Source organism: Carassius gibelio, chromosome B23 (assembly GCF_023724105.1).
Source record: "Carassius gibelio isolate Cgi1373 ecotype wild population from Czech Republic chromosome B23, carGib1.2-hapl.c, whole genome shotgun sequence".
Classification (NCBI taxonomy): Eukaryota; Metazoa; Chordata; class Actinopteri; order Cypriniformes; family Cyprinidae; genus Carassius; species Carassius gibelio.
Genome location: NC_068418.1, coordinates 20,644,520 through 20,654,673, shown reverse-complemented (window position 1 = coordinate 20,654,673; position 10,154 = coordinate 20,644,520). Strand labels below are relative to the sequence as shown.

General features: G+C 36.3%; 1 protein-coding gene across 1 annotated transcript; it reads right to left on the bottom strand.

The window, feature by feature from the left end:
* Positions 1–31: 31 nt before the first annotated feature.
* LOC128011497 (serine--tRNA ligase, cytoplasmic) lies at positions 32–8,854 on the bottom strand. Its single transcript, XM_052593973.1, has 11 exons — positions 8,636–8,854; positions 6,941–7,011; positions 6,767–6,847; positions 6,388–6,546; positions 6,076–6,219; positions 4,077–4,232; positions 3,166–3,387; positions 2,822–2,951; positions 2,531–2,688; positions 1,585–1,714; positions 32–878 (listed from the first exon to the last, which is right to left on the bottom strand). Exons 1-11 carry the CDS (start codon positions 8,769–8,771, stop codon positions 718–720), a joined length of 1,548 nt encoding a protein of 515 aa, XP_052449933.1. The 5' UTR covers positions 8,772–8,854; the 3' UTR covers positions 32–717.
* Positions 8,855–10,154: the final 1,300 nt, after the last annotated feature.

Here is a 10,154-nt window from a genome sequence, read left to right as displayed (position 1 = left end):
TTCATGACACTAAATATAATTCCAGACAATGTTCTCCTTCAGGTATTGATTTATTCTCAAATGCAATCATACTCCCAACAAGGCATCATTATTAGCAAGTACTGTACATATAACAACATTCCCTGTTTTACAGACAAATCACAGATAGTAATGTGTCTATGAATGAAAAGACGGATGTGCACGAGCGGAAGCTGCATTTTTGGCTGCTTTGACATTTGTGAAAATGTGAATAGTTAGTGTACAGTAATCAGTAATTACCTTTACGTATAGCACAAATATTAATTGTAAGACAGGATATTGAATGAGGTCGGTCTGTTATCAATAACCGATTTCCATTCAGAAAGTCCTAAAACTGATGCAGAATAATCCCAGTACTAACAGTTATGGCCATGCATGTTCCCTTTAATTGAACAGCAGAATTATAATTCAAACCCTCAGGTTATCACACTGCCCTAAAGGCATTTCATTCTAATGGCTAAATGTCTATCACCATACCTTTTTTAATTTAAGATTTCGAATATCCCTCTGTAGGATTGGAGAATGACGTCAGATAATATTATTTAACATGACACCATCATTTCCATCGACAACACCATAGTAGGACTGTCCCAGAGGAAATAAACTGAGGCAGGGACATGACAGTGTGACCGTTTCAGTGGACAATGATTTTGAGTAGGGCACACAAAAGAGAGGGGATTGGCTGGGATTGAAGGAGGTCTAGGAGTCATTAACTGACATGTTCTCCACTTTGTTCTCTAGGTCAGCATTACCACCATGCTGTTTCTTCTTCTTCCCTCCATCCTGCTGTTTCTTCTGCTTCTTGGTTGCCTCCTGCTCAATGGGGGCTGGCTTCACAAACTTGATCATTTCTGTTAAACCTGAGTAAAGAAATCAAAATATTGAGATAGACAGCTGGTATATTGTATAAGAGAAAACATAGTATTCAAACACTGAATTACCTAAAGGGTCTATTCATAGCTTACGGTACATATCTTGAGATGTATGACAACTACTACTACAGCATGACAAGTGTAGTCTGATGGCAGAACAAATTAATCTTTTGAGCCAAGTGAAGATTCTTAAGAATTGGATCTTTATGGTGAATCAAAAACATACAGCATGACCAATGTCATCCAATTCCCAAATTAATGATTCTTATGAGTCGGGTCTTTTGAGTGACCCAAAAATATGCAGTGTAGCGAGTGTGGTCTCATTCCTGAAGGACATATTTCTCTTATGTGTCAGTTCTTTTGAGCAATGAAGAACTTGCAGCGTGAAAAGTGAGGCCTATTTCTGGAACAAATGAACACAAAGCAGTGTTGCCGGATTCCTGAACTAATGATTCTTAGGAATCACTTCTTTATAGCTAATCAAAAACGTACAGCTTCAGCACTAGGAAGCATTCAGTATTGGAACCAGAATTGTTAAATTCCTTGTGATTCTCAATATAATCTTTAACAAATATGCTACGCCACCCCCCTCTCAAAAAAACAAAAACAAAATTAAAGTTTTTTTTTTCCTCATACATTTATTATTAAGGTTTAGTATTTAAGATTGATTAGATCCGTATTTAGTGATACTCACCTGGAGGCATGAATGCTTTGAGGGGTTCTGGAATAATGATGCCTTCCTCTGTCTGATAGTTCTCCAGGACAGCACAGATAACACGGGTGGTTGCACACATGGTGGCATTTAGCATGTGCACAAACTCAGCCTTTAAGAGAACAGACACAATGACCAATGAAACCAGCTTGATGCAGTTAATACAGATTACCCAGAATCCTTACTCAGAACTGAGGAGTAGCAATGTATCTCAGTGTTTCCCACAGACCTGCACTCTATTTGTGGCGGCATCTATATGCAAATTCATTCACTGCCAAAAGGAGATGCATTTAAGCCTCGTGCAGAGTGTTAGCCGAATCTGATTTTGTCCATATTCAGATGGAATCTGATTTGAATAATTGACTGTCCATATAGTGTATCGCAATGGTTCATTTTCGTTTTGTGTGTCCATGCGTGCTATGTGCATTGGTTTCTATGACAATGCCATTGCATTATGCCTACGCTAAAACAACAATAACAGCAATACAGTTTGCAATACAGATGTTGTCGGTGTGCGAGGACGTGAAAAAGCTATGATAAATCCGATCTGAGCAGTCAGACTGAAAAGGATTTCCAGAAAGGCGATTTGAATAGGATTCCAAACAATCTAAATAAAATCAGATTTAAACAACGAGGCTTTAGAGCGGGTAACGGTTGTACACAAAGCAGCGCTCCGCTCACAAACACTGCTTTATCAGACATTAAATGCAAGATGAAGTGAAAATGACATCCAAATTTTCTGTAGACAGTCTGTTCCCTTCAGAAATACAGTGATATGAAAACACATACATCGGGGTTTCGATTTTGAAATAAAATCACAAAGTTTATTCAACGAAATCAAAGCCTTCTGGAAAATCTATTTGTGGTGGTCAGTTTTTATATTATGGCGGGCCACCACAAATAAATCAATGTATGGGAAACATTGTACCTTGTCCATCATTTTCTTGGTCTGCCCGTAGCGAATTCGTAAGCGGCGAGCCTGGTAGTCTGTGCAGTTTGAGCATGACACAAGTTCTCTATAAGCCTGGGAGCCTGGGAACCAAGCCTCTAAATCCAGCTTTTTACTAGCCGCATGGTTCAAAGCACCTGTGAAATAAAAGCAAACAATATATGTGAAGCTTTGTTATGGGAAGCTGTCAAAAGCTTTTATTGCTTTCCAAAAAATAAAAAAAGAGCCCAATGGCACTCTCAGTGAAAATAAAGGGTGAAGTGAACCAACCTGATACAATGTTGACAATGCGGTAGGGGATTCCCAGTGACTGATAAAACTCTTCAGCAGTTCCAATCATCTCATCAAACATCTCCCAGGACTTCCCGTCATGAGGAGAGGCGTAGACAAACTGCTCAATCTGGAACGAGATGAAAAGAGGGTGTGATTGAACTGTTATTATACAGTTTGTTCTTCTCATTACTTCCAGAAATGTCTTCAAATTCTTCACTTCATCTGCAAGAGATGCTGATTGGGCTAGTAGTCTTGTTTTTCTTGTAACGAAATCAAGTCATCTAAATGCACACTAATATGTCATTGTTCATTCATTATTTCAGTGATTTAATAGCTAGGACCTTCTCAAACTGATGGACCCTGAAGATCCCGCGTGTGTCTCTGCCGTGAGAGCCCACTTCCTGTCTAAAACAGGTTGAGATGCCGGCATAGCGGGTGGGAAGGTCTTCTGGCTTCAGCCACTCATCTCTCAGGAAGGCGGCGATTGGCTGCTCCGATGTGGCAATCAAATACTTTTCATCCACTGTATTGTCATCAGACTTCTCACTCCCCTTCCCGATCACCTGAACAAACACATTACAGGAAACGCTATAATTCTTTGAGGGTTTGAATAAAGACTCTGTAGAGGGTCTTTTAAAGCAGCTGGCCATCTGTCTGATTCATCTCAATGAACACTATTTCAATGCATCAGATACAGGATTCTCACACCTTTATCCAACACACACATACAGCATATAATAATCTACTTTGTAATTGAATTAAAATAATTTGTAAATATTTTATTCATTTTTATTGTAATATAATGGTTCTAGCTTGATGGTGTGAGATTTTGAAATACTCTGCTATTATTTTGGGTCAGATGAATAAATAAATACTCCTCACATCAAAGTTTATTGGATAAAAATGATTAAATAAATCAATCAAAATGTCAAATTAATGGCTAAATAAAGCAGTGGTGGACAGTAACTGAGTAGCTTGACTTCGTTACTGTCCTTATGTACATTTTCCAAGTATCTGTACTTTACTGGAGTAGTTTTATTTTGATTAACTTTTACTTTACTACATTCCAAAGCATAAGATCGTACCTTTTATTTCACTACATTTCATAATGTTACTTTATGTTCGAGTAAAATTGAAAAAGGAGTACTTTTACTGGAGTAATATTTTATTATACGTATCTGTACTTTTACTCAAGTACTTTATCTGTGTACTTCGTCCACCGCTGAAATAAAGTAACAGATGTAAGTCAAACCTTGTAGAGCTCCTCGTCAAACTGGCTGAGCTGAGCGACCTCCTGCATGACTTCTTTCCTCATGAAGAAGGGTGTGTACAGAAGGTTATAGTTCTTGCTGTACAGGATCCGCAGTGCATAGTTAATTAAAGCCTGTTCCAAAAAAACTAAAGGCCCCTGAAAAAGAACACATAAGCAATTATATTTACAAAAAGGCTTTTTAGGTAGTTTGTTTCGAAGATCTGGCAGTGGTATGGGTTTAAATATTGTGCAACAAAGCATAATAGGCTCAAGATGTTTAGCAGTGCAGTTTTCCTTTGGTTCACATTTTTGCATAGTTTAACAATGCTCAAAAAAGTCATTTTAATTCAACCCTCTGGTGTAGTTCGGTCATTTTAGACCAGAAAAAAAAAACTTTTTGAAATTTTAAAGGGGTCATATGATGCGATTTCAATTTTTCCTCTCTCTTTGGAGTGTTACAAACTCTTGGTGCATGAAGAAGATCTGTAAAGTTGAAAAAAAAGACTAAAGTCTCAAATCCAAAGAGATATTCTTTATAAGAGTTAAGAGTCAACCACACCCTCCTAAACACCTCATTCAAAAACGCCCCCACATGTCTACATCACGATGTGGGAAGATCTGCATAAAGCAGCCCAAATGTTTACACAAAGAAAGAAGGCATAACTTTTATTCTCGCTGTTGCCGCTGCTGCCATGTTGTGGAACTAATTTAAACTACTTTGTTTGGTCTTCCAAAAGAGGACACAACTAGAAATCAGAGGTTAAGTTATATTTACAACACCGTTATAGAACAGCTACACCCCAAATATACAGATGTGTGCAGCACATTTTACGGAGGACAAGGACTGTTTCCTGAACCATAGCCTACAATGTTTCTGTGCACAAATGCTGTTTCTATAAACTTCCAACTTTGCAAGAAAAAAAAAAAAAAGTCACAATTGTGTTGTTCGTGGTCAAAAATGACTGCCACAGGAAATGTGAAATAGGCATGAATACAAAAATATGCCGATGTTTTTGTATGTACAGACTTAAAAACGGCCTCAATACATTAAAAAAAAAAGTGTACAGCAATTAAGGGGTGACAAAACTTAAAATCCCCAACTATAATGTTCCCAGGTCAAGAAACATATTAAATAAATCGGTAAAACAGTCCATGTGACATCAGTGGCTCAACTTCAGTTTTGCAATGCTATGAGAATACTTTTTTTTTTTTTGCACAAAAAAAATAAATAAATAAAATAACAATTTACTCATTCCATTTTAGAGATTATCACAACGGATATGCACGTTTTTCTCTAGCATAAACAACCCTTATTACGTAGACTGCGTTCATGCACCCGCTTTCCACCGAATGTAAAAAATGCTGATAACATCCAATACATTCTTGATAGCTCTCCAAAATGGCAGAAGAGATAACTTGGGGGAGAAGAATGGTTGAGTAAATAGTTATTTTTTTGCATTCTTCGCGCAAGAATAAGTATTTTCGTAGCATCGCAAAACTGAAGTTGAGCCACTGATGTCACATGGACTGTTTTACTGATGTATTTACTAAGTTTCTGGAACTGGGAACATTTCAGTTGCATTGCTGTCTATGAAGGGTCAGATAGCTCTCAGATTTTATCAAAAACATCTTAATTTGTGTTCTGAAGATGAACGACAGTCTTATGGGTTAGAAACGACATGATGGTGCGTCAGTAATGCCAGAATTTTCATTTTGGGGTGAACTAGCCCTTTAAGGTTATCTATAACCCAGTGCGCTCCAAAACAGAAGCAAAATTCACATTAAAAAGATATAAGCATTCAAAGCTTGGGTTCGTTCACTTCCACCAAAATGGATCAAAACATTTAAAACATTAAAGAAAAAACATTACTGACGTTAAATAGAGTATATTCATTTCACAAAAATAAAATAATTACATGATTATGGCCCCCGGTCAGTTTTGACCACTAACCACACAATTGTGATTCCCAAATGAACAATACCACAGGGTTAAACAAACCTTGAGGAAGTATCCTCTGCTTCCAGCCACTATGGCTCCCTTTTCCCCTTCGTATCCATCCACCATGACAACCAGGTCCACATGAGAGTACTTTTTCTGCACCGTACAGTCGCCCCAGGTGCGTTCCACTTTATTATCAGCATCCTGGGTAAGAGAAAGAATGAGTTAAACAACAGTATGGTTAAACAACATAGTATGGTTTATTTGTCTCTTCTAATTCCATGAAGGATTCTTGGCGGTTGCATGTTAACAGGACCTGCCCAATGTACTGCTTATATAAAACACGCTCCATAAGTGATGACTGAAACTCACCTCATCGTTACTGATGGGCACAGAGGGATGCAGGAGGTTGCCAATCTCTCTCAGGTACTCAAAGCGCTCCGCCTCCAGCTTTAACCGATCACTGTCTGTTTTCTGCACAGCCTCGTCCACCAGTAACCTCACCTTCTTTATCTGAGTCACCGTGAGGGGCTGACAGGGACAGGGTGGAGAAATACTGGTCACAGATAGGCCATGATTGTTTGATGAGTTTAACTTAATATGAATGCAATTGAATTAAAGAGATTTTTGATTATTTCGAAAAATACATCTCTCTCATGCTTACAAAAGCAGCCATTAATCCAGTCTTCAGTGTCACATGACTTTACTGCCACTTTCGATCATTTTAATTTGTCACTATTGCTTGACTCACTGATAATGTTTCTCCAGTAAGGGCTTCCAGATTCTGAGCTTCTTCTGGAAGAGTGTCATCATCACCAACTGGCTCTTTTTTCTGCAAAAAATCATCATATTACCATCAAGCGGAATATTTTTATTACTCAGTGATAACAGATCAAAACAAACATATGACAGCTGATTTACATACCTTCATCTTTTCCCCAATGGCTTTGCTGCACAGATTCTTGGCCTTGTTTAGATAATCTGCAGTGAAGCGACCTAGAGCCAAAAAAAAAAAAAGAGAGAAGTATTTCTAACTTCAATGCATGTAACCGATATACAGGCAAGTGGTCTGGCAAGAGTAATTATACTGTCTGAAGTTTTTCAAGCATGACTCTGGCACCAACTTGTAAAAATCAAACTGTATTATTTTCACTAGTATAATAAGGGACACAATATGATATATTGGTCAAGGTCAAGTTTATTTATATAGCACCTTAAAAGGTGCTGACCAAGGTGCTGCATAGCCAAAAGATCAGAAATAGCAACCAACAAAAAGCATTAGGACATAAAATTTGAAATCATTAAATACTACAATAAGTAATACACAACATCATCATCAAAAAAAAAAAACATAACAGAAACTAAACAAAAGGGTTTATATTGTAAATTACAAAACTTTCTAATTATATAAAAATAACTAAATTATAGGAAAAAAAAACTTGAAATAAATTATTAATATTAAATGAAATCATAGTTTAGTCTTTTCTTCTCTAATGATCTGAGTGTAGCTGCTTCTTGAAAAAGAAATGAGAAAAATATCACCAGATAAGAGGTGTTGTTGAGAGAGGGAGGATTGTTTTTTTTATTAAATATTACTATTAAATCCTTAATTTAAAATTTCATTCAACTAACATGTTTATTTAAAGATTACGAAGTCACATTAATTACAAAAATTAATATCAATAAAAAATCATATCCACAGATAATATATAATAGATGCAATATTCCACAATCAAGGGGGTTTAAGGGGTGACTTAAAATTAATATTAGAAATGTTGTTAAAAAAACTGTTAAAATAAAAGGTTAAAATACTAAAATTTAAAAAAAAAAACAATTACAGCTCTTCAAATACTTTAAAATAATTATAATCCATCATAAAACAAAGATGACAATTATGAATTCATAATTTGCAATTTCCTAATATCTCTATATCACAAAAAAAGTGGGATGCATAATTGACATAAAATAATTTCACAAACAATTAACTATAAAGGATTCCTTTAATTTCTTAAAACTATATTTTGGATTTTATCCTGGACAGGTTATTGCCACCTTTCAGAAGCATTAAAGCATACCAAGCTCTTTTCAGTATACCAAGCTCTTTTTTTACTAGTGAGAATTTTAGATGGAAGTAAATGAAATTGACAACCTGTCATTCTCTAATATTTTGACTTCGGTTGCAGAGTCAAGAACACTGACTGAGAGTCAGCAGCTCCTCCCGTTTCACTGACACAGAGATTGCATCAGATCCTGCTGCGACACATTTCATCAATACATACTCATACCTCTCCAAATAACTGATCATATACACATATGTTGGGCTCATTAGCACATACTAGTTTCACTAAATAAAGAAAAAAGGTTAAACACTCTATGACAGCTGTGAGAACTGTTTGCGTCAATGCTAACTTACATGCTAATCCAGCACACCGGCATTGCGGTTTCTAAACATTTATACACATTTAATATTAAAAAGATCCATGTGGTATAGTACAATTAGTGTATATTTTATATTGTAAAGGCTTAATGTTTATGAAGAGATATGTTATACGTGTCACAATCTGTTTTCATTCACAGGCTGCCATGTGTTTAAATAGCTTTAGCGTTAGCCGCTACTCACATTTCCTCCATTCCTTGTCCGCCTCGACCAGTTTATCCACCAGAGACACATCTTTGAACCGTTTTCTCTGGGTTTCCCTTACGATTTCAGGATCGCCGCCTTTGTCGGTGCGAAACAGGTCTAAATCGAGCACCATGATGCCAGTGGACGAGATGTGGAGGGCGGATGAATGAAGCAAGGACTTATGGAAAGTGTGAAAGAAAATGTAGGGGAGGCGCTAGAGAGCAGTTGCTAATAAATATTCATCACGCTGCTGCGGCGAAGTTCAGAATCATACTACGCCTGTCTATGCGCCGAAGGATGAAGGTAATGAAAATTCATTATTTTAAACAAACGTTGCTTGGTAACCTTCCTGGAACAGCATACGTAAATTAATTTATATTCATGAGCCAAGGGTTCGCCATAGTGGCGTTCATCAATTTACACTAAAATGACAGTAAAACCATCCTATCAATATTGATATTTTATTATTTTGTTGTATTTTACTGGATAAAGCTGACAGATTATGATCAATAAAGGCCGCTTTTTATTGCCAGGTTTGGATTGGTTTAGCCTACATAAATATTTCATATGACCAGAGGCTCTTAAAGCAGTGCTGGGTAGATTACTTACACATTGTAGTCACTAAAAATTACATTACAAGAATTGTAATTGTAGTCAACAACTGAAATGGAAAAAAAAATGAATCAAAGTTGTCCTAAGAAAAGAACGCATTTTGGTTTTAGGTTTTAGGACAACTTTGATGAAAGGTTTTGTCAACTTCAAATGTTGACTAGTGTAGTAATCCATCACATTACACATTTTAGGTAATATAATCTAATATTACTTTTAGGTTACTTTTAACCTTTCACAATGATTTAACTAGGATAATCTTGTACTATATTGATATAAAAAGAAAATATATTCCATTCATTGTTATACAACATAAAGTGCATTAAACATTACATTGTCAAGTTTGTGCGTTGAATAAAAAGCTAAATATCAGTGATCAGTGATCATAAGCTTCTCACTTTTAATTTAAATGTTCCACTTTTAAGTAGTACTCAAACAAGGGTCATTAGTTTTAGAAATGTCAAGAATCTTAACTATGACAATCTCTCCTGCCTGATCTCCGAGCACTCAGCTGTAGAAACTGTTGATCACTATAATTCTATTTTGTCATCTGCTTTGGATGAATTAGCCCCTAGGAGACAACGTGTTGTTTCATTTAGTAAATCTTCTCCTTGGTACACCACTGAGTTAAGGGCTATGAAGATGAAAAGCAGGCAGCTTGAACGTCAATATAAGAAATCGGGTTTGACAGTTCATAAACTTATGTATGACGGTCATTTGAGTCAATACGCTGAAGCACTCAAAGAAGCAAGAACAAAGTACTCATTTATTATTAGTGATGGTGCTGCAAACCCAAATAAGATTTTTAAGACAATCAACAGCCTTCTTGCACCAATCAAGTCACCAATTTGTTCCTCTGTACAGGAGTGTAACAAGTTTCTCAGTTTCTTCATGGAAAAAATTGAAA

Excerpts from the sequence above, each read along its gene's own strand:
- LOC128011497 (XM_052593973.1), bottom strand. The coding sequence starts at position 8,771 with ATGGTGCTCGATTTAGACCTGTTTCGCACCGACAAAGGCGGCGATCCT. Across the intron at positions 3,388-4,076 it reads TTGACGAGGAGCTCTACAAG|GTGATCGGGAAGGGGAGTGA; the intron begins GTTTGACTTACA and ends GTGTTTGTTCAG. Across the intron at positions 2,689-2,821 it reads CATTGTCAACATTGTATCAG|GTGCTTTGAACCATGCGGCT; the intron begins GTTGGTTCACTT and ends TTTATTTCACAG.